The 25,117-nt window shown below is 40.8% G+C and overlaps 1 protein-coding gene across 1 annotated transcript in view; it reads left to right on the forward strand.

Moving 5' to 3' along the window:
• The window catches only part of GARRE1 (granule associated Rac and RHOG effector 1), a 48,374-nt gene that overhangs the window by 17,545 nt on the left and 5,712 nt on the right, over window positions 1–25,117 (forward strand). Inside the window, exons 2-8 of the mRNA XM_088536486.1 lie at window positions 8,606–9,938; window positions 16,422–16,628; window positions 18,231–18,371; window positions 18,654–18,749; window positions 18,881–19,042; window positions 19,954–20,112; window positions 24,523–24,620. Of these exons, the coding sequence (XP_088392612.1) occupies window positions 9,444–9,938; window positions 16,422–16,628; window positions 18,231–18,371; window positions 18,654–18,749; window positions 18,881–19,042; window positions 19,954–20,112; window positions 24,523–24,620 (1,358 nt within the window). The 5' untranslated portion in view covers window positions 8,606–9,443. The remainder of the gene's footprint in view (window positions 1–8,605; window positions 9,939–16,421; window positions 16,629–18,230; window positions 18,372–18,653; window positions 18,750–18,880; window positions 19,043–19,953; window positions 20,113–24,522; window positions 24,621–25,117) is intronic.

Raw genomic sequence — 25,117 nt, forward strand, 5'->3', positions numbered from 1 at the left:
GTGATGTTCCAGCATTCCTAAGCCCGGCTTCTCTAACTCTTGATTTTGAGTTGATCGGTAGCCAATTTTGCCATTTATGTTGTGCAAATAAAAGTCAACCATTTATTCCGTGGACTAAAATTGAAAGCAGGATTACTGAAGCAATTAATAGAAAACACTGGATATTAAAGTCTCAAAGATTTAAGCTCTTGCATTTGGGGTAAATATGGAGTGATACTTGTTAGGACACACAGACTTGCTTAGGAAGGCTAAGAGAAGAATCCTTCAGTCTCCAGTGCCTGACTTTTATATGTAACTGTTATTAATGGCATTTGCAGGAGATTGAGGAAGCATATTAGTTATCTGCTGTAGAGCAGGCAGAACAACTAGATAAGCTCTAAGCTTTGGGTGCTTTCTCAGGGGAAAGGTATGGTTTGCAAGATGTGGCTGTATTTTTCTGGTTTGATTTTTAATAGATATTTATAATCTAGAGGGTGCTACACTTGATCTTATAACAAATCGTGTTTTGACTCCAACTATGCAGGCTGAATTAGTACTGTTTAAAAAAAAAAAAAAACAAAAACCATTACCTGTATTAGGGCTTATAAATTCTGGTCTTAATGAGGAGGGGAATGCTATGCTGAAGAGACCTAAGCAGCCTTTTGGATTAAAAAAATAAAGAGGAAAGGTTATGAAATATGCATATTATCCTTTCTAGTTTTTTAATCTCTGCTCTCAAATTGCTTGTCGCCACTGATCCTTCACCAGCTACAGAAATTAATTCTCCATAATTTAAGGTAGTAAAAATGTAGATTTGTCAGAAATAAAGCACTTGGACTGTTTTAAAAAGTCTGTTCAAAGAGCTAGTGCAAGAATGATTTTAGAATTTTTCTTAAAATTACTTAACTGCCACTCTTTATGAAATTGCTATTTAAGGTAGTATTATGTGATGCTTTTGGGGTATTATGCATATACTAATGTTTGGTTTTGTTTTAGGAGAGACACTGTTATTCACCCTGGATTGCTCTGGTTTATTCATATCCTGTGACAGTGAATCAGATATTGCTGTCTATATACAGACTGAATTGCCAGCCAACTTCAGCCCCAAATATGGTAAACATAATTATGTTCATTTGCTGTAAAAATACATTCTCCTTAGTTTAAAATTTTCATGATTACAGTTTTCTGATAATTCTGTAATTTCAAGATGAGAGGGATTTGAAAGGCCTAATCATCATGTCCCTCTCTCTACAGTATAGAATATAGCTTGTTTTCCTGGGCAAAGCTCCAGCTGTTCACTGATGAATCCACTGCTACTCAAATACAGTAAGCCTGAAAACAGTTTGGAATTCTGCTCTGAGAACACAGGAGTTGTGGTATGGGGCCATGAATCCCTCTCTGCATTTACTAGATGAGAAAAAGCTCCTCTTTGCAACTGTCATGAGACTGTAAATGTATGTGCTGAGGTCAGGTTTGCTGGTGTGATGTACTCCAGTTTCCTATTTTTAGAAATCCAATTCATGTATTATAAGAATATTTAATCATGGGAAAAACTTTTGAAGTAGGAGACTTCTAGTGAATGATTTGAAGCGGAGGAAAAGAAACAAACATTAAAACGGGGTAAAACTTCTAACCTGTACTGAGATGTTGGTTTAGTCTGGTCCTTACCCACGAGGGGTCTGTGGACCCCTCCAACTCTGGTGCCTTCTAGTGTTCCTCACCTCCACCTCACAGCCGTTGGTCTTCTCCACGATGAACTATCTTAACTTGCTCGTTTGTTACTCATACATTTGATTATGCATTTATGCAGTGGCATGATTTTGTTTTCTAAATTCCCAACATCCATTCTAAATAATTGGTAACATAAGGTTTACTCTTCTGACTACCATTATCAGGCTAACATTTTAGCAAAAACAATCTCTTTTAACCCTGAGATTGTCATTTTATATGTGAAGGTAGGAGCTGAGCAGCATCTTGAACATGGATTTTGCTGCTGTGCTAGGCCATCCCATGAGAAGAATGGACGTTGCCTCCTTTTCCTTCTCTTCTGTGCCCATCGTTGAGTTTTGGAAGAGAACTGGTCCCGTTTTCAAAGTAACACAAGCACCTATCACCAAAGGAGGATTGAAACAGTGATCCTGATCTGACACGGGCATCTATTTTTGGCATTCAAGGAGTCACCCAAGTCTGCAAGAAGGTTTGGTCTAACACATTCCTTTTGCTGGCTTTTCCTTTTGCCATGCTATCTTATTGCTAAGATTTGTGTTGGGTGTGTTTTGTATATTACATCTTTACTCCAAGAGGGAAGGAGCAACCTGATACAGTATAGGCTCTGTGCTGAAAAATCTAGCTCAGTGTACTTATTACTTCCTTTAGAGATATCTGCCTTCCATGTGTATTTTATAGAGAGTGTAGTTAGCTAAATCAAGCCTACAGATTCCTTTTTCGAAGGATTGAAAAAGTGAAAGCGAGGCCAATTCCTAGGTGCTTTTGTAGCTTTCTAGCTCCCAAAGCTTCAGTCTCTTCCAGTTCTCTGTCCTGTTTGTGACAAGCTTTTATGACGGGGTGCTTAGTAATTTGTTTTTGGGGAATGATTATATTTTGTCTTTATTTGTATTGTAGAGCATCTAGCATAGTTTTGCAGCTAGGGGTTTTTCTGTATAAATGCAAAAGACAAATCAGCACAAAGAAATTAATAGCCTTGTTTTAAGGAGGGTAATTTTGAAGGGAAACAACTTTAGACAAATACATAACAATTTGCTTAGGGGCTGTCTATAAATATTATGTAAATATTTTATCAGTAAAATTTATCTTTGAAGAGCTAATACAGCCAGCTTGCTGGAGCATCCTGTTTATATTTTCTTAATCTCCTCGCTTTGCGGTAATTGCTTCAGCAGTGAATGAGAAGATCAATGTCTGCATTAACAAAAAAGTGATCTCTCTAGACTTCCCTACTTTTCAATAGGGTGCTATGTTGTATGATGATAGTTGAAGTGGAGTAGATATCTAGTCCATATGAAGCGTGTCCTGTGTGCTAAGGTCCCCCATTGGTGGGAGGGAAGACACTGGATCTGTTGTAATGCTATTGCTAGTGATGCTTCCAGCCCCAGAGGAGATGAGGAGGGCCCTCATCTGAGGGCCTCATCATGAGATGGGCCCGCGGTCTGCGGAGCCGGTACTCAGGAGCGTAGGCTCTGGAAGGAAGAAGCTTCCAGCATGAGCCTTACGGGATCACCGGGGGCTGGCCTGCTACTTTCTTTATGTTTCTCCTCCAAATGTTCTAGGCATGCGGCCAGAAAGGAATTCCAATAAGCGATTCATGAGCTAACAAGAGCTAAAATGGTATTGATATAATAGACTATTTCTGTCTCTCCTCCCCTTCCCCCTCTTCTCTCCCTACCCTCCTCAACGAGGAGCCTTTTGAACCCGAATGATGGCAGAAGATGCAGTAGGTGCCTGGGTCTTGCAGTGGTGGTCGCCACCCCTGTTGGGAAGGGTGTGAGCCTGCGTCCGGGGATCACTTCCCTTTCCTGCTCTGGGGCCCGTGTGGGCTCCTGACCCGAAGCAGTCGGGCTGCGGCGCTGGGAGGTGCTGGTGCCGCTCCGGCCTGGCTGCGGGAGGCGCTTCCCCCGGCGCTGCGCCGCGGGGTGCGCGTTGTGCCTGTGCGCGCCGGTTCCTGCGCGCGTTTCCTCGCGAGTCCTGAGTATGTGCTGGGATGCTGTGATAAAGCTCACAGCGGGAATGTAAAAGTCCCACCAGGAAGGCAAGATTAACGTAGGTATGTAATATGGAACACAGTTTATGTCAAATTTTACATATAAATAAGTGATATATGAGAAATACCCTCTTGCTATGATATTTTTTATTATGGCTATTGGATTCCACAGGCTGATAGTACATTTTTTACACTGTGGATCGGTTGCAACTGTTCTTATGAAAACCTGTAAATTAGAAGTTGTTTCAGCAATATAAGCACACCTTTTTCTTTAACTCTTGTACATATTTTTTAATTATATGATTATCCCTGTTATGTAGTTTAATTCTGTGCTATTTCTTTTTATGGATGGATTGAAGATGCTATAGTTAGAAATCATTTATAGTGTCAAATTTTCATTCTTATGGCCATTTTATTATTAATAAATGTGACAGTTATGCAGCTGGTAGTAGTTGTATATAGGTGGTACTGCTTTTAAGCTGTTTTTCTTAATCTGTTTATTTTCTACGACCCAGAAAAGTTTGTTCAGAGGAAATCATTTTCGCCATCTGCCACAGCTCGCTTGTATTCTTGCTTACGGTTAGTAGCCCATGTAAAAGGAGAAGCAAGAAGTCACCTCCTAGCCGGTGTGCCCGGGGTTCGGATCTGGTGAAGACGCGGGCGGGCTCGTGAGGGTGCCGAGCGCGCCGGAGCCGCTCCGCTTGCCGGGAGCTCGGCGGTGGCTCCGCGCTCCTGTTGGGCGCCGCGTCTCCGCTGGAGCAGCGGCTACGGCCTTGCAGAGCTGCGTGGTTGCGCCCCTTGGTGCTCCCTGCCCCAGGGAGCGTTGCCTCTGCGCTCCTTGCTCCGACCTGAGCGACAGCAGGGCTTGGAGGCTGAATAACTGCGTTTGTAGTGAGGTGACTTGTGAACGTGTGCGAGATTGGAGTAACTGAATTGGAGCCGGCATTGGTGCCTCCTCAACGGGAGGCCCTCGGCATCGGCAGCTTGCTGACCTCCTGGCCTCGCAGCAGGCTTTGTTTGGTCAGGCTTTTCCATGTGAGCAATCTGGCCACTCGGGGTTTTGTTTCTCTTGGAGTTATCTTTTTTGGGAGACGTTTGATGAGCTTGGTTAGTTTTGCATTTAGTTGTTTTACCTGGGTGGTGCTAGCTGTAAAATGCTCACTCTGAGATTTTTTTTTCATTATTTTTCACATTCTTGGTGCTTATCTCATTAAAAACTATAAGCAATATACAGAATTCACAAGTATTTCAAAAATTTAGCTAAATTTACCAGCATTTTGAATTGTCTTACTATAATGTATGATCCTCATACATTATCTCTCTTTCACCTCAAGGAGAATAGACTTCAGAAAAAACATCTCGGCAAGCAGCCTGTAAAGCTGAGGTCAGAGCCCTTTTAAGGCATGAAATGATCTTTTTATTGCCCAAAAATATTTAACCAGTGTGGTCTACAAAACTCTTATTTAGCTGATAAATGAGATTTGACAGAAAGGCAATTGACAGGATGGCTGTTGTGTAACTAAGCTAAGTAGTGATAGGCTCGTGCATTTATTCCCTCCTTCACGTGTCCAGTTTCCTGCATTGATCTGGGATGTGGGGAAAAGTGCCTCTCTCAGCAGAGCAATTGCAGGCAGGGCAGAGGGGGGCCAGGCCCCTTGTTGCTATTGCAGTTCAGCACCTGTGGATTCCTGTCCACATTTGTGCCTTAAACCTCTGCGTAGATGCGAGGGTCTCGCAGTCCGTGAAGATGGGAGGCTGCTGTTGCCTCCGGGGAAGTAGCGAGGCGGAGAATTTAGGGTGTTAGATTTAAAAAAAAAAAAAAAAAAAAAAAAAAAAAAAGGGGGGGGGGGCGGGCAAAAAAAAAGGGCACATCTGATTTGCGGAAGCACTCCTTTACATGCACTTCATTTTTTTTTTTTTCTATGTAAATGTAGCAGTTTGTACATGGAGCAGCTCATGTAGGTGTGCGCGTGATTTTATGTGGAAGTTCCAATAGGAGTGGCCGTCAACTCCGTAACTCATAAAGGGCTGCGGCTTTAGCTCGTAAAATGAGAGCACAAGCAATGCCAGGTGGTGTGGTTTCCCGGTAGCATTCTATACCTGTCAACAGCATGGTATTCAGTCTGAAGCTTTTTTTTTTTTTTTTTTTTTTTTAAATCATGTGTATCATGTACAATTTATAATGTTTAATACAATAGAATCAAAACTTTTAGTTTTGGTCGCGTACAAGAAGGAATATAATTTTTTTGATTTGTCCCGTGCTGACTTTTTCGTGAGACTTTCTAGACTTGATTTCTTTGAAATCTCTGTTGTCTGCAAAATGTAAAAACTTCACATTTACATTTTGGACTCATAACATGCTGTTCTTATACCACCATAATGAAATCCTTTGAATTTCATTGTAGCATGGAAAGGGCTGTCTTGGCGTTAAGGTCTAGTTGTTAAAATATGGAGCCTACAGTTTTAGTTCCTTCACCAAGGGCAGCTGTGGGAGGGGGAGAAGAGTGAGAACATTATTCTCAGCACTTGTTCAGAAAAACATGCAAAAGGAAGGACATTTAATTTGTGCCTAGCACGTTGCCAGTTTCATTATAGAATGTAAAATATATGCAATATTACCTGTCTGATCTTGAGAAATAACAAGGTTTATAGCTTTCTTCATGCTGAACGTTTTTCTCTTAAGTAGCTTTTGTCTATTCAACGCATTTATGTCTTACATTTTAGCAGGCTCTTGGTAGTGGCCAATTTCAGTGTCTCTTAACCTGATACCAAAGGGCTCTCCATGTACCGGGAAGATTCGAGCCTCTCTCCTGTGTTTGACTCTAGCTCAAAATCCTCTTCTTAGCTTTTTTTCTTTTTTTTTTTTTGACCTTTTTTTTTTGACTTTTTGCACTAATTAACATGTGGATGCTTTGTGATCATTTCTTAAGTTCCTCTGCAATGTGAAATTCATGCCTGTCTAGGCCAAAGTCGCCGGCTTATTTATACAATGCATATAAATTAAACAAGTCTATTGCTTCATCTGCATTTATATGCAATCAAGAAAACCAGTTTATTCATGCTTTACATTGTAAATCACGGTAGCTTGTAATGCGAGGAGGAAAATATTTTTAATTATGCATATGATATAAAGATGTGCTAGAAAATTTCCTCCTTAAGGAGTTTACTGCATTTTGACACATTGAATGTGGGTGTTGAGCGAAGTGTAAGGCCAGCTTCTAGGAAAGAAAATAATCAGCTTAAAGTGCTTTATTAAAGGATGTTGGAATGTGTATGGGAATATCTGTGGTGTTTTATCTGCCTATCATCATTTAAAGAAAGGGAATGTAAAAGAATATTTGCTTTAGATCTTGGAAGCAAAACCATCTGCAGCAGTGACTTTCTGAAAATCTTGTGTGTCTGTTGTCTTAGTGGGTGTGAGACTCTCTGGCTCTCTATGGTGTTTCGTCCTGCTATGTTTTGCCTGCTGTGCTCTTTTTTGTTGTTTTCATTTTTGGGTCTTCATATCAGACATGTCAAAACACATTATGTGAATAAATTAATGTTTTATTACTTCAGACAGATGGAAAACAAATTCTGACTAAGTATAAAATCTTAATTCCTCAACCTTTTTGATGTTACTGATAAGGTTTTCATATAGCTAAGGGAATAGTTTGTTGCTGAATTCAAGTGCTCCTTCTTAGTACACCTGAATTATTCCTTTTGTTTTTAAGTGCTCAGGAGAAAAAAAAATATTATGAGTTACTGTTTGTTACTACCCTTCACCCTTGTTGTGCTAAGGAAGAGAACATCCTTATTTGATCAAATCAATTTATTGGGAGACAGTAGCCTAAGGTGTGAGTAATAACTAACACTGGATAAACTGACCGGACAAATCAGTTCTGTACATTATACTTTCCCTCTAACATCCAGTCATTAGAAATTCCAGGTTTCTTTTGTTGTTGTTTCTCTTCTCTCTAAAAAATAGGACTGTTCTCCCTCAAAGTGAGGAAGAATGTAGAAATTTAGTTGTTTAGGGAAACTCAGTTCCAGTTTCCTATCTAACCTAACTGGCAAGATAAGGAGTAATTAGGTCAATGCAGTTTTGACTCTGGCACAGAGAAAAGGAAGACATTGCAATGAGATTAAGTAACAGGCTATAAATTCTCTCTCTCATCTCTCTGTGCACATGCATATGTATTTATAAACATACATATGTTTATATATACACACACACAAATATAAATGTGCTCCTAGTGTAGCAGTTGCCAGTTCATGGATGTGCATCCACCTATGTTCATGATGATCATTCAGTTGCCAACTGCATCATATTCTTCAGTGAATCTCAGTTAGCATTTAACAGAGTACTTTGTATGCCATTGCACTGGAGGGGGAAAAAAGGAGAAAAAAAAAAAAAAAAAGCAAAAAAAAAAAGCTGTGGTGTCAGTTCATCCAGTAAAGTATTAAAAAGAACCACTGGGGGTCCCAAATTTCTGCAATAAATTATGGTGTGTGTGTGGGGGGGGGCAGGGAGGAAGAAAAAGGTTTCACTTACTTGATTCTTAAATTATTGAAAAAAGGGTAAGGTTAGGAAATGTGATTAACTCTCCCTGAACTGTGCATTAAGAGCCTTCCACTGTTGTTAATTCTACAAGTGTTGTGCTGGGAATTAACTGCTAGTCTCAAATTTGGCAGTCTGGCGGGGGGAGAACTGATGAGAAAATCTTCACCACTCTTTAAGTTTAGTAACGTGATGATACCAACTTGTAACTACCTTTTAAATTATCAGTACAACTTTCCCTTCTTTGATCATATACACTGATGACAAGGTATGCCCAGAGAAGTATGTCAGGACACTGCAGGAGTTAAAATCTTAAAGTTTTTCATTGTTCCATAGCTTTTTAACTTTTTTTTTTCCCTTTTCCTTCACAGGAAATGACCTAGAGGCCTTACAAATACATTTGTGCATTTTTGTTCCGAGTCTACAATTGAGGGCAAATGCAGTCTGGAAGCACCACTTTTTAATGTTACAACGGAAACAACTACCTCAACAAACAAGGAAAGGAGAAGAAGGCTTGCAATAATAAACACTCTAATTTTTAATAGCTTATATTTGCAAAGTCTTCTGTAAACAGAGTCCAGTTTTTTTTTTTTTCTCCCATGTTAAGAAGAGACACTACAAGTAAACTAATTTGACAGACTGGATCTGTCAAGACATTTAAAGATATTTGATCTGCTGACGTAAGGATTTGCTTTTTCAAGGAAGGAGCCTCTGCACTGCTTTTATAATCGCTGTTGATCGGTGGTTTGCTCCGCTTTTCCTGATGTTACTAATTGGAAAATTGTGTTAAGGTATTGCTTCTAAAAATATTATTTGCATTGAGAAAAAGAACTTTTGTAGACTTAACGGGAAGTGTCAGTATGCTCATGAAGAAATTATAGACGATAACGTCTCTGCTCTAGTGCCGCTTTTCTGCGTGCAGAGTGGAATACCAAACGAGACAGAGCATTATTAAGATACTTCAGCATGCTTTTTGAGTACAGTTTGTAACTGCAGCAGGGCTGCACTGAACACTGAAAATACCAAGTCAGCAAAGCTGCTGCCTCTCTCACTGCTGATACAGATTACACAGACGCTTGCCTTTTTGAAATGCCTTTTGTGAAACCTATGTACACAGTCCTCCACTGTTACTGTACATAACTATATATTTGCAGAAGGAATTTGACAAGTGATTGTTAATTCAAGGAATCTTCGGACAAGCACTCACTTATGTATTGCTGTAGTGCACAGGAAAGCAAAATGGACTACAAGCGGCGCTTCTTGCTTGGCGGGTCCAAGCAGAAAGTGCAGCAACACCAGCAGTATCAAATGCCTGAGCTAGGCAGGACCCTGAGCGCACCGCTGGCATCCGCCACCCCGGCGTCCCCTTTGGTCCCCTCAGCTGCTGCGGGCAGCTGCAGCCACCCTGGATCCCATACTACTCCGATCGCAGACATCCAGCAGGGAATCTCCAAGTATCTGGATGCACTCAACGTGTTCTGCCGTACGAGCACTTTCCTCACAGACCTTTTCAGCAGTGTATTTAGGAACTCGCACTATTCTAAGGCAGCTATGCAACTGAAAGACGTGCAGGAACATGTCATGGAAGCGGCGAGTCGACTCACAGCAGCAATAAAACCAGAAATAGCAAAAATGCTGATGGAACTGAGTGCGGGAGCTGCAAACTTTAAAGATCAAAAAGAATTCAGCCTGCAAGACATTGAGGTAAGTTACCTTGGGATACTGGTTTGCGTGTGAATTTGTCTCGTTCCTTCATAATTGAACTTCCACTGCTTCTCTGAAAGTTCTCGCTGCCCTGCTTTTATTTTTGTGAGCAATGCTTTCTGCGATAAAGGAAGAAAACCGTTCTTATTTTGCTACGTTGTCTTCTTGAAAGCATTAGGTTATCTGCAGTGAGCAACTTCCAACTATTTTGATACATCTTTCTTCCAGCATTTTTTGTGGGCATTAAAACTGTCTTGCAAAATGTTGGCAACTCTCCGTGCTGCTTTTATAACCAAAGATTCCAGGTGTGAATTCATGCACTGTTTGCACCCAGGTGGGCATCTCCTGAAGGGAGACCCGCAGCAGCCCCGAGTGAAGCTGCAGCCTAGGAGCAAAAGCAAAGCCCTGTTGCAGCCCAGCTCAGCTTCCTGCAAGCTCAGGGCACCAGTGGAGAAACTTGTTTCTGTCTCCACTTGCCTTTGTAGCCATAACCCTGCACCATGTGCACCTGTGATGCTCCTCTTTGCTACGTAGCTCTGTTTATGATATTATCAAATTTAAAGAGAACACAGGTAAAACACCTGGATTTCTTGGTTTTGTTTTTAAGAGTATGTAGAGGGAAGAAATCACTCATCGTTGCAGCGCTCTTAATCTTTTCTTAATTAAAGCTGTATCGTATGCAAAACTTCAAGTCAACATGCAAAAGCTGGGAGAATTTTTGCTTAATGGGACAAGTATTACAGGGACAAGTTTTACATTCTACTTTTGCTTAAGAGTGAGCAAAATTTGAGGATTTAGCAGTGACTCACACAGTAGTTTTAGAAGTCAGCTGGGGAGCATGGTTTAGATGACACCAGTATGTGTCACACTAATTGGATAATTATGCCCAGGAAGCAATTATTGGTGGCTCACTGTCAAAATGGAAGTATATGTTGAATAAGGCTTGGCAGTGGTCTGAATAGAGAATGCACCTTTTAAATTTATAGATGATGTGAAACTATGTGGTACGAGTATGCAGGAAGACCTGCTGAATTAAAAAGTAACTTTAAATTGCACAAATAAGTTTTCCAATTGGGATGGAATTCAGGGGGGAAAACTGCAAAGTGTTCTCCTTAAGCAGCCCCCTGTTCTCACTAATGGAGCACAGTGAATGTGCAGAGAGGTGTCTGGAGTTGATCATCTTCTGTTGAGTAGAAATTGGTGCTGCGCTGTTGCAAATCGTAAATCAATATTGGCGTGTTGTGCAGAGAGGCAGTTGTCATGTGTTAACAGCGAATAACCTGCAGGAACCGTAACGCAAGAATTCAGCTCTCCCCACTCGAGTTAGCGCAGTATTAACTGCAGTACTGCACCAAACTGCTACTGCTCTTGCATTTAGAGAAACGGTGAGCAACTGGAGAGAGACCAGAGAAGAGCAGCGAGAAAATCAGACATCCCGAAAATAGAGGACAGGTTCATGGGGTGGAGGGAGGAGGGACGTTACTGGCTTTACAGAAAAGAAGAATAAGGAGAAAGATGAGAATTCTTCAGATATGCGAGAAGTGGCCAGGAGAAGTGGCAGTGTTCTGTCCTTTGCGTCCAGGTAAGATGGAGCAAGAAGTAATGAACTTTATTTGCATGTTAGACACTGTGGAAATCTCTGTAGTTTCAGTGAAGCACTGACATGCACCATCACTGCACAGGCAGCTGAGCCCCCATCGTGAAGAACTTAAACAGGTTAAACCTCTGCCTGTCAGTTAAAGTTGTTCTGTGCTTGGGGCAGTAGGGTGACCTTTTGAGAACCTCTCCTGCTCTTTTCTGTGATTTAGAGACTGTGCTATTTTTGCTAAACATTAATTAAAGATTTAGTTTAATTGTTTTTTTCCCCTGGTCTGTGGAAAAGTTAGCATTTCTTAAAACAGGATTACAAAATTTAATTCTTTATCTACCTAATGGAAGCAGAAGTTAAAAAAAATAAAGGAGTTGCTTGTTTTTTTTTTTCAGGATTTACTGCCTTGGAAAACCAGGGGGGGAAAGTGTGTCATAAGCAGCATGACTTTTCCCTTGACAGAGGGGAAATGCAGTAATATCTGAGGTTGCTTTTCCAGCTTCCCTAGTAGATGACTGAGAGAACTGAGCTGATTATCTGTCTGAAAAAAGAATTAAGAGATGATTGAATGTCTGAGTGGCAGCTCAGCAATGTCCTTTGAGGAGATGCCCGAGAGCCCCTCGTTTGGGGGATGGGGTCTGGCAGCCCAGAGCAGCCGGAGGCCGCTCGTAATTCCGTGCGGGTGGAAGGACAGAGCTCCGGGTTAGACCAAAGTCAGAACCAGGCTCTTCCTGTGCATGGCCTCCCCTAGGAAAAGAGTTCCTTTCCTAAGGCTTCCTCAGGCTGGAAGAGATTGGGCTTGTAAAAGTTAGGAGGGGGTGATAGCTGTCCTGAGACGCGATGTGCTTTTAACCAGCAGAGTGGCCTTCGGCTCTTGGGGAAGGCAGTGTTAAGAAAACTCCCAAGTTGTGATGAGCATGGGCTGCTTTGGATTGAGCTAAAAAGAACGTCGTGCAACCTGGACTTGTAGCAATGGTGGTAACTTGATTTATTTATTGTCAGAACAGAGATTATTTGCTCAGAGCTGTCTGCCAGGATGTGTAAAATGCTGCCTTCTCTTGATCAAAGTATTGGTGACAGATGGAGTTTGCCAAGGGTTTTTAATTAAGAAATATGTGTGTTGATTTTTATTTTCTGCTTTTCTTGCATCTCCCTTTTCTCTTTCAAAAATCCTGTGGAAAACTCCAGTTCTTCGGGGTTCTATGCCTGTATGGGTGAGGAACAGCTAGGAAATCAAGGGGAAGGAAAGTGTGTTTTTATGTTCTGTAAGTTTTCAGATCAGTCATTAGAGTTTTCTAATGTAGAAGAGTCACTCAAACTGTTAATAAAAGTCTTTAAAGGGAAGCCTCATGGAAAAATAAGAATTAATCCCAGAAAAATGTTGGTGTGCTTCCTGCTCTTTGGTGCACGGTGCGAGTCATGGTCCAGCTGTAGGTGGAGGTGGCCAGGGCTCACGACAGACCCAGTCGTGTTGCCTTCATAAGCAAAAGGGAAGCATGACCAGGGCACAATGCTCACTTGGTAGCACCACTTCATGTTAAATGGTGATTATTTTTGGCTTTTTTTTGGAGCATCTGGGAAGTTTATGAAACAAAAATGTCTCAGTAAATATAAAAGGTATGCTTTGCTTTGCAAATATTGTAAAGGCCAGACTGCATCTTTTCAGTGGTCTTTTCTGTGGTTTGCAGGGATCGGCTGCAGACTTTTGGGGAATGGGGAATTGTTACTAGCAAAAAGGTGCTTCAGAGCAGTAGAAAAGTACTGAGGCTAGAACAATATTATATGCTGTTCTGCTGCTTCAATCCTTAATCTCATAGTCTACTCTTTGATCTACTAGTAGAGTCTTCAGAAATAGTTTGTATTAGATTTATTTTTTAAGCTAGCCTTAACACTAATTTAGCCAAAAAATGTCTAAGAATAGTTAGTACTTTAATAGCTCTCCATATCAGGTTACTGCTACAGGGTTTCCAGGTTGCCTGTCAGTGTAAAGGAGCCTCCTGGATTGTCCCCATCTCTTGGTCGTGTCAAGGTAAAAATATAACTCGTGCTGGAATGCAGCTTATCCAGACGGTGCGCGGGGCTGCGCGAGGGGAGCGAGGGTGGCCGGAGCCCGGGGAGCGGGGCTGCCTTGTGGTGGGGTTTGGGGTTGCTTGGTTGGTTTTCAAGAAAAGCCACCCTTCCTATTTCTTGCCCCTCCGATACCCTTCTTTGAAATGGTGCTCGGGACGGGACGTACTTGTTCCAGACCGATGTACTGGTGATTTGCAGACTTCAACACTAGTGAGTGTTCTAAAGAATCTGTGTTGAAAATTTCTCGGCTGGGCGTTTGCATATTCAGCAATGAAATCTGTGTGGTTTTTGTGTATAATTTGTCTAGCAAAATGCTCCAAACTCGATCACCTACCCCCATCAAGATGATGATAAGGGAGGGAGTGCTGCATCCTCATGTGAGATTTCCATTTGCACCAGACATAACCAGCCTGGTTATGTTAGCCAGCTTGGTTACTAGCCGTCACTTGTGGTGTCATGATTGTCCCTTAATTTCACCTAAGGATTTGGGTGAATCCTTGGGGGATGAGCTGTTGCTCCCTGCATGTTGCTGAGGTTGCACAGTTTGAGACGTGCTTCCAGAAACACAAATTGCTGAAAAGGAAAATGGCTTTTCCTTTTCCTCAAGATGCGTGGAAAAGGAACAGCAATTCCCTAAGCAACTGCAACTGGAAGCAAGTTACACTAGGGACTAAGACTCTCTAGGGATAAGAGAGTCCGGTACAAGACCTCCCTGAAAATTACATTGCTTCCAGCTGCCCAAACCTGATGGCAGATTCCTCTAGGTGACATTATTCAGCTCCTAGCCTTTCCTGCTAAAGGGCTCGGGAAGTCAAAGGTGCTCGTGGTGGGTTTCGTGGGATAGCAGCTCTGCAGACTGGAGGAGCTCATCATACGTGCAGTGTAAATAATCCAAGGAAGGGATATAAAAACAACAGCGAAAAAGAACCAACCTCTGCCCCCTGCAAGCAGAAGCCTGAGAACTTCCCAGCTGACACTTGCGACGGCTCCAGCTCATCTTTGGTTATTACATAGTACCTAGGTTTTAGTTTGTCCTTTCTGTGGCCTCAGAAAGAAGTGAACACTTCTGTATGGGAAAACAGAGGAAAACAACAACAACAAAAACCCAAGCTCAAAGAGACGGTGGTATTGTGAAGACCCTGCCCTGTGCCGCTGTCCTGCAGGCTTTACAGCAAGTACCATGGTGTTGCTTTACTCACTGCCCATGGTAAGTGCTGGCTGCCTTTGTTGGACCGGTGCTGGTTGTACTTCCCTCCCACAACAAATTAGGGCCGCAGCTCTTCAGAAGCAAATGCTCAAGGAGAGAATTTTAAAACAAAATGAGTTTGGCACTTGGAGCAAGTATTCAATCTACAGTGCAAAAATCTCCCACCAAGTGGATTTTATTTAAGCAGTTAATCACCCTACTTCTCCATTTTTAAGGAGACTGAAATCGGTTATTTGCCCCACAAAATAAAAGTCAAAGTAATGCAGATGTTAGTATTTATCTTTACTGCTTAATGTTGTAAATTATACTAGGAATGTTGTGTGCTGCCACTTAAGCTAAGTCATTTGTTTATTTTGAGTATTATTCCCAGGCAGAGGAAACTTCAACCTCTGTACCTTAAATATTCTTTGAAACTTAATTGGCTTGAAATTCCAAATGAGTCCTAATTTCTTCTTCCCCTGGGTACTGCATGCTCCATGCACAGCAATACTCAGATTACCAGTCTTCTCTTCCTCCAGTTTTCTTTAAAATCTTTCTAATTTTGTGGCAAAGAACATTGGAGTTTTAATTCCTTTGATCAGTTGCTGAGTATTTTTTTTTAATAAGGCAAACTACACTTTCAGAGGTCAGTGAAAATACCAAAAATGTTTAATTTTATGCTTTGTACAAAGAAGGGAAGTGACTGAACCAGAATGGAATGTCAAAAGGAGACCGGATGCAATGGAAAAAAGAATTGCCACCACTGATTCTTTTCAGAAGAGATAGTTAATGCATATAACTGTTAGTGTTACTGCAGGATCTTGCCAGTAAGATCACTGTGTCTGAATATTTTTGTTCCAAAAGAATGTAGCTGAAAACAAGCCAGATGATTTATTTGCTCCAAGGCATGATGGCTTTGTACATTATCTGTATATTTTATGAATTATTCCTAAAAATGGAATTTAAGTCTAGCCTTTTGGATTAAATCAAAGTCCAATATACATTTTAAACTACTTTGTGTGACAAACTGCCTAGCAGCAGGGAAACGTTGCGCGTAGCTTCCTGGGCAGGTCCTGCAGTGGTGTGGAGAAGGCCTGGCCTTGCCGCTGTGCTCTCGTGGTGCTTGGCCGCCCGCTCCGGCGCGCAGGGCCCGGCTGCCCCGCGCCCGGGGCGCCCCTTGGGCGAGCCGTGTTCTGGGCCCCGCGGCCCTGCTTGCCCCGGCTGTGCTCACGAGCGGTCGTGGCGCGGCCCGTTGCGGTGAAGGGCGCTGCAGCGGAGGGTGCCGGGGCCGCAGCGCCCTGTGCCCATTCCGCAGTCACGATCCGAGCCAAAAAACGGCATCTCGCTGTCTTAGGTGGCAGAATGTTTTGGTGTTTATTACTGATTATTACTTTGATTGGAAGATGAAATGAATTGCATTCAATTTACTTGATTTTGCAATAATGTTTTGAAGTAGTTCACAAGGTTTTAGTTTAAAAAATCATAAATACAATTGGTTTTGTCCTTCAGGTCGATAAATTCAATTGGAGCGGACTTTTTAATGAAAAGAAGTCTGAATTTCACTTGGTTCTTTACCCCAAACGCTGACCACCTCCATCAGATTTCCTATTTGCTAAACCCCGTGTGTTTTCTCCCCTAGGTGCTCGGGCGCTGTTTCTTGACGGTGCTGCAGGTCCACTTCCAGTTCCTGTCGCAAGCTCTGCAGAAGGTGCAGCCCGTGGCCCACTCATGCTTTGCCGAAGCCGTAGCTCAGGAAAGAAAGAACGTTAGTGGGGCTGGAGCCTCCAATTTAAGCCCCACAAACGAGCTAGAAGATGCAATAAGATCATGGAGAGGAGCAGCAGAGGTATGGATGTCTTGTTGGGAAATTGTAGTTTATTTAGTGAAACCTGAATTCAGGACTGCCTGCCGTAATAAGGAAGGTCTCTAATCTCTAATTTTAAAGGCCTGCTGTGATGCTTGGGAATGGTGTAGGTAGTTTCAGATGCTAAAGCTTCTGTTATCCATGTGGTATTTTACACTACCTTTGCCTTTATAAAGGTGTTTTTCTCTTCGTGATATGACTGTACGTAAGGTGCCCACAAAGAATGGAAACAGCTGCTTGTTTTTACTGATGAATTAATGCTGTGGTTAGGAGTGGACAGAGGAAACCTTTTAAACAAGTCTTTCCAAAAAGTGGGAGCAAAATCTTTACGAAAAATAATTTTATGTCCATTTCTTTTAAGTTTTGACCATGAGTTCTATTTTATGTTTTAAAGTCTTTATCCTAATTTTTTTTGCAACTTTTGCCTTCATGGGAAGGGAACTGGAGGGAACTGTTAAGCTTGATGTTGCTTGGTTTATAAGTTGTTGGAATGTTAACCATATTACTTTACCATTCTCTGGACTTTCATTTTAACAAATACTTATCTGTGGAATCCTCATTTTTCTTGTGAGGAAAAAGTACTTTAGAAGCAAAAGCAGTTTTATGACTATTTCTCCATTTTCTGTATGCTATTTAAATCGACGAATTGATAGATCAGAATGGCTACAGACATTGGTTGCATAGGCTCCTTAAATTCAAGTAATATGGAACATGTGCTTTTAAAGTCTTAATTTGGCAGGCCAACAGGGACGTTAATCATCCTGACTGGAAATCTTGTCAGTGTTTCCGTTTCCCAGGTATATGAAAACAAACAAGTTTCCTGTAGAACTATAAATGTAGACAAATTGTGACTCGTGCCACAGCATAAACTTCTTTCACTGAGAAAAATAGGGATTTGGGAGTGCTTTATTACAGATAATCTTGTTAAAATTATACCAGGATTAGACCTATTTCTTTCCTTTTTAAATTTTTATTAAAAAAGAAAGTTCATTTCATGTTTAATGGACTTTGTTCTTTAAGGCCATGTTATAATTAATAGCAATTACACGACATTTCTATAAAGTTTGTTTGGTTAAAATTCAGCTTGGGTTTGCTCATCTGGGACTTTAACTTTTTTGTTTGCTTGTCCTTTTGTCTTTAACAATCCACTTGCAGTCTTGTAGGGCTCTTTTTAAAATGTATCACATTTTAACATGTGTCTTACCTGCACATAAATATTTGTACACATGACTCTGCTTCCTGTTTCTGTGACAAGTGTTTAAGATACCCTTTATCTTAAAATTGCAAGACCCTCTTCTGCCTGATAGCCACGTTCATCATGTGGCCTGTGTAACAGGATCAAGAGAGAGGGTTGGAACAGGAACAGTGAGCAATGTTGAATGAATTCGCTATGAACACCTATGTGCTGCACAAATCACGTGAGAGTCGTGCCTTCAAAGTATCACTAGTTATTAAACTATATAATATAATAAACTATATTTACTATAATAAACTATATTTAACTATACTAAAATACAGTTAAGCTTGATCTGCTTTAATGTTGAACTAATACACTTTACTATAGACGTTTATTTTGCATTCCAGGCCACATCTCGCTTGCGAGAAAGAGGCTGCGATGGATGTTTGGCTGGAATTGAAGTTCAGCAGCTTTTCTGCTCACAGAGTGTGGCAATCCCTGAACATCAGCTCAAAGAGTTAAACATGAAAATTGACAGCGCTTTGCAGGTGAGGTTTTAAAGTCTGTTTGCGCTCATATGTATGTAGTGCAGTCAGTGGCCCAGGAAATAAAACAGAAAGCTGTACATTACTGCAGAAATGGGTGCCACAGTCAGCCAAGAAATCTCGGAGAATTGTAAGTACTGGAATCTTGTGTGCAAAGCGTGTGTGCGCTGTAGAGCTCAGTAATGTAAATCCAAGCAATGATTTTATACGTGTGTCCAGATGCATAGACTGTGCACTCGTGGACTGTTGACGTTGCACCTCAACTTTTCTTCGTTTTAATACCAGGCTTACAAAGTGGCTTTGGAGAGTTTAGGGCACTGTGAATATGCAATGAAGGCTGGCTTCCACTTGAACCCAAAGGCTATTGAAGCAAGTCTTCAGGTAAGATCTGCTAGTCTCTATCTTTTCTTCCTGCTTGCTTTCTTGCTTTGAAAATAAATTAGACTCTCTAATGTTAGGAATCTTTTAGGATCTTCAATTTCTTCTATCTGATCTGTTCTTTTGTATTTCAGGGCTGTTGCAGTGAAGCCGAAGCCCAGCAAACAGGAAGGAGACAGACTCCACCTCAGCCAATTCAGTGTGAACTCCCCACTGTTCCTGTTCAGATAGGATCCCATTTTCTGAAAGGAATATCTTTTAATGAGTCTGCAGCAGAAAACCTGAAACTGAAAACGGTAATAACCATATAACCATGAATCTAACCACAGATTTTTTTTATTTTTTTTTTTAAAGAGGAGGGGAGACAATACAATTTACAATTCCTTAAAATGAAGAGGAAGAGAACTGCAGTAAGCACAATGCCAAACTCGTGTTTAAAAATGCATATTTTTAGCCCAACTTCTTATAGGACAGGACAAGATAGGAATGGACCTACAGCATTATCCTTCCTTGAATAACTTTTTAACTACCTGAGCAAGTTCAGTCCAATCTAAGAACAGTGAAGAGGTCTTAGGAGGTCATTAAGCTCCTGTTCTGGAAGTAGGTGATTTGGTTCAGAAAGTGCAGAGGAGGGTGAAGCCTTACCGGATGCCCAAGGTTCAACCCTTGTGGCATTAGGGGGAAGTATTTGAAAAAATATTTGTAGTAAAGCTGCTTTTAATGTTGTCTTATAAACTTTAAGCTGTTTTACCAAAGCAATTCAAGTTGTATTTTAGAAGCAGTGGGAAAGTTAGTGAAATCCTCAGTATTAAGGAAAGACGTCCATTCAGTAGTAGCTTGATTAATTTTAATTGTTTTTAAAACTTTCAGTTTTCTTAGATAAGCCTAGTTCCTTGCTCTTGAAAGGTTTGAAACAACTCACAACTCAAAATATTGCTTTCCTGTTGTCTTTGTGGTGCTTTTTGTACTTTTGATTAAACTGCTTTGTCAGAGCATAAGTTAAATTTTATGGTGTTCAAGGAAAATAATCCAATTAGCAGAGACTGTTCCCTAGATTTCTGTTCCGCAGTTAACCCTTATAACGATAAAGACTGTTCAGAGGTAAGAGAATATATTGGTTTGAGAAGCTGTGAATAGTGCATAGAACAATGACACCCACATATGTTGGTGTTAACATTTCTGATTCCCATGTTTTTATGACTTTCAGCACACAATGCTGCAGTTAATTAAAGAAGCTGGATGCCACAATGGACTGACACCGCGGGATGACTCTCCTGTTACTGAAGTACTGAATCAGGTTTGCCCTTCGACTTGGCGAGGAGCCTGCAAAACTGCTGTACAGTTGTTATTTGGCCAAGCTGGTCTGGTAAGTTGCTGTGGATAGGCTCAGCAAAAAAGGACTCTCTTAAAATATCTAGTTTCTTGTCAGAAAATGTGAGGTTTGGAAATTTCTTTCAAGTGTCTTGCTTCATGTTGATTCATTTTAATCCTACACGTAACTTGAGTTGAGAACAAGGTGTATCCCTGTAGAGTGTAAGTTCATAGATACTATCTGTAGTTGATATGAACAGGAAAATACAGTGTCCTTGATGATCTCCAGTGATTAAAAATGAAGCATCAATTCCAATACACACCAAAATAGAAATATTTTCAAATCTGCAGGTGACTATATTAAAAAAGAAAAAGAAGAGAAAGTCCTTCAAACTCTCTTTTCTGAGATCAACATTGAAAACTACCTCCTTTTTTTTTTTTTTTTTTTTTTCCCCCTTCCATTTTCTTTCCCTTTTGAATGAAAGCTGCATTTCCTGCTTAACAGATACCAGGAAGCCCTCCCTGCCAAATAATGCTACCTGACATCTCTTAACATAACACAGAGCAGCAGGCTTAGGCCACCTTCAAAGTAAAAAGCATATTATATTTTACAGTATCAGTTTCTAAAAATATATGGTTGAAATATATATTTTGATAAGGAAACACATTTGTGCTGTCATACCTAATTACCACAACCTTTTTATTTAATATAGTGTTTGTTCATGACAAGAAGGTGTTTCGGACTAGCGTAAACTCTAATTTGACTGGGCAAATAAAACTGGGGCAAGATTGCAGTAGGAAATGCGTGTACAAAGGTGTGTCATAGCTTATGAAGGTTTGTCAAATATTCTCTGAGTCACCTTTAAGCTTCTATGAAGTCCTGCCTGTTCATTCATACACTGACTCTCTTTTCAAGGTGAGTGCAGGCCATCAAGATTTTACAACAAGTTGTAACTTCTGATAAAAAGATCTGTATTGCTACATACCTTGCAAATATATATATATTTTTCTTCAAGCAAGCCGAGCACCTGATTAAGTGACTTTGCATGACCTCCAGTCTTAGTTCATTAAAGCATTTATTTTTGCTTCTGTTAATAGAGTCTATAATAATAGTGTGATAAATGGTAAATAAATTTGTCAGATGTTTCTATTTCAGAATCCCTGAGATACTAGATATCAGATCTAAGATATCCCTTTGGTATTTGGTATCACTGTGGTAAAGGGATATTGGACAGGAAACGGTAGATCATTAGGCATGTTGTAGAAGTTTGACAGGGAGATATAGGAAGGTTACATTTTTGGAGGTGAAGGTGGCAACTATGGAGTAGTTGGATTGGTCAAATTTGTGATTAGGTGTTTTCTAGCAAATGTGTATTAAATTCTGGTAAATGCAAGAGAGGCTGGAAAAGGGCTGTGGTTAAGTGGCTCGTACGTTGTGTGCGCGGTGGGATGCCGAGCGCAGGAGCAAGCTGTGGGAAATGAGTCCAAGAAGGAAGCTGTTCCTCAGCGGGGTGATGGGTGCGTGGGGTAACCCTGGAGGAGTCCTCGGCTCCGGAGCATCCGCGCTGGGAAGCGCCGGAGGGCTGTGCTCCGGGGAGCCAGGGCTCGGGTGCCGAGCTCCACGCGCACCTCGGTGCGGCCGCGGCGGGGCCTGCGCTCGGCAGCCGGGAGTCTCCTGTGCTCCCGTCGGGACGTAACCCGTCAGACCTGCTCGTAATGGCAGTGCTGATGTTCTTCGGGTTTACCGGAGCTGCCAGTGCAAAACTTACCTGCAGAGTCTCCCAGACGATGCTGTTGACTTAAGGAATACTGCTGGAGTAGAGGCATGACCGGCTCCAAGCTGTTGCATGAATCTCTTGACCTGAAAGCCGCAGGTTTTCATCTTCAGAGGCACAGTAATGACACACACACTTAGCAGAAGACTTGCAAACTTTCTGGGTTCCATTCTCACTTTTGATTTGCTATAACTTGGAAGGGTGAGAAGGTTGAGATTTCCTTTGTGAACTATGCACCATATATATATATATATATTTTTTTTTTACAAGATTCAGTTGCATTTGTATATAACCTCATGCAGTGATGATAAATCGTAATTCTCCTCTTTGAAGCACTCTGTGGGTGGAGATGAGGGAGGAAACACCTGTAAAACAAGAACAATAGATGTCTGATGCACAGGAAGCGATCCTACGAGCACCTACCAGGCGGGGAGTGAGAAATGTGTTTATTTTTAATTTATTTTGAGCTCAGATAAATGAATCATGGGACAGTATTATGCAGCCCTTGATGTACTACATTTAGAAAACCATCAGCCTGCCTTAGTTAAGAAATAAGAGTTAATTTGGCATTCAAATGCCAGAGAGCCTTGTTAGGCAGTGAGCTGTTTCGTCCATGTGCTCTGTACCTTTCAAGGAGAAACTCTCAGTAAGAGTAGAAAGCACAGTGAGGTGGGAGTCAGCTTTGTTATTCCGGCTTTATTTCTTAAAGTAAGAAATAATTTTAAAAGTGCATTTATTCAGACTTTTACCTTAGCATAAGTATTAAAAAAATGTATTTTCACAATTGGGTCAGCTGAAGAAATTTCTGTGTTTGCATAAAATTAGCATGTATTAAAATACTTGATTTCATGGGTGATGGGTGAAAATAAACCCTGGCTGAAAATTTGAATTGAGGGAATGGGTGAAAATAAACTCTGACTTGGTCTCACGCAAAGTCATGAAGAGCAGGTTTAGCTGAATTTCTCTTTAGCTGTCCTCTTTTGTACCATCTTCTTGTATCTGAAAACAACCTATACTACAGAAGTAATGAATATCCTAGTGACTTTTAAATCCCAAATGTTGTAACTGTGACCAAGTGCTGAGAAAGGTAGAACTTTGTTTTTCCTTTATAAAATAAAAGCTGGGAGGGAAGGACAGGGAACCCAGACCATGACCACCACCATGCACCACCAGAAAAGCTTATTTAGTCTACGTAAGTCAGGATTTTGTTCCTGAACTACAGGTCTGAATTGCAGACAGTATTTATACCTTGTTGAGAAGAATCATTCTCAAGTTCTCTCTGAACTGTAGCTGCAATAAAGACAAATCTCATAATGCTAAACTTAATGAAATTAAAATGCTAAAATATGAAGGAAAAAAAAGGAATTGCACACTTCTTGATGAAATAAGATGTATTCTCATACGTAGATAATAAAATAGCTTTCTGTAACCTCTTAAGCACATTTTACAAGTTAGAATAAACAAATTGAAACGTTCAGAGTCTACTGGAGGAAAGCTAAGACATTGTGCTAAAATATATTGAAAAGGTGGGAAATAGTTGTGTTTGAGCATCCTTGGATGGTTTGGTTAATGCAGGAGAGAAAAACACAATCTCAGTGTTATTCACACTTGACGTTTCTTTGTAACCAGTAGAAAACAACCAGACAGAAGCAGAACCAGTATAGGATGATGGCAGAAAAAGTCAGTAGAATCCCTTGAGGCTTATTCATGCTGGAGGACTTCTGCCATTTCAAGGTTAAGTGGTACAGCTAATCTGCTGGTCACTGAAGCAAGAAGTGCTGACTGCTGCCAAAAAGCTGCTGGTTCAGCATGACCAAAATAGGAAATTATGGAAATGATCAAAAAGACCCACCCATGCACACTGGACAACAACAGAAAGCACAAACCAAATATGGAACTTACTAGCACTGGTGTTAAAGTTTAAATGAAGCTGAAATGAATCCATTCGTCTTGGTTTCCATAAAAAGAAAGGCTTATGACTGAATTTTCAAAACTTTCATCTTCCATATATCTTCATGATATCTTACAGAAGGCTCAGAATTCAACAAATCAAACAATTTCCCCTACTATATTCCCTATTAATAGGGAATTAAAAATGCTACAGTTCCAGTAGGAAGAATACTGAAATTTTGATGTGGGATTTGATAAATGCAAAACAAATAGAGAAGTAAAGAATGGTGGTGGGGTGTTTGAAGAACTGCAAGCTGTGCTGAGCATTTCAAACTAAATACTAATTGTCAATATCATTAGGTACTGTAGTTAGATTCTTTAAAATATTTGGGTAAGTAGGTGACTGGGTGCTACTGAAGTAAAAACTTGAGTCTTGAATCCAAACCTCTCAAATGTAACAGCTGCTCTGCGAAGCCGTTGGTAACTACCAGCTGCTCTGTAAAGCAGGTGGTAACTACATGTGGTGATGCATAACTACCATATGTAAATGGGGAGAATTAAGTCCTTGCCATGCAGGATAATGCCTCAGACTAATCGTTTTACATGCTGTCCATCTCTTCACATATTAAAACAGAAGTCAACTTCAAATGATTTGTGAGTTAGTTTGTTCCTTGTTTGGTTATTTTGAATCTGTAGCATGGCAGAAAGGCAAGAATATTAAATCTTAGCTACAGGGGTGATTAAAATAACTTGAACTAGTTCTTAATTATTTCCCTTTTTATTTACCTCTTATTTGCTAGGTGGTCGTGGACACAGCACAGATTGAGAATAAGGAAGCCTATGCTCCTCAAATAAGTTTAGAAGGATCCAGAATTGTGGTGCAAGTTCCATCAACTTGGTAAAATTTTTAATTGTGGCATACCTTTTTTTTTGAGTTCTTTTCTCTGGAACTGATAGGATAGCACCCTTGCTGAAAGACTGATTGACTGGACTGGAATTGTACATTTTTCCCCTCACTCCAGAGCACTCAGTATTACAGACTTGAGCACAACAGTTCATTCATGTGACTCCTTAGTGTGATAGCCTGTCACTGATGGTACCATGGGATGGCCAGACGTGTGAGTCAACTGATAGCCTGTTTATCCAAATCGCTCCTTACTCCCTGCAGAACACAAGCGAGCGCTGCTCTCTCCTCTTCATACAAATTGCTGTATTATGGAAGAATTCACTAACGCAGACTGGTTGGGCCCGCAAGTTAAACCCTTAGGGAGAGCTCCCCCTTCTGCCACACAAATGTCTGTATAACTGGATGTGTTGGAGGTGATTAGAAGTACTTCATGGAGGAATGTGTTGGGATTTAGGTTTAAATTATTTTGGTTCATGTTAAATTAAGTA

The sequence above is a fragment of the Tinamus guttatus genome, unplaced genomic scaffold (assembly GCF_059628265.1).
Source record: "Tinamus guttatus ecotype Peru unplaced genomic scaffold, ASM5962826v1 Tinamus_guttatus_pri_ptg000674l, whole genome shotgun sequence".
Lineage (NCBI taxonomy): Eukaryota > Metazoa > Chordata > Aves > Tinamiformes > Tinamidae > Tinamus > Tinamus guttatus.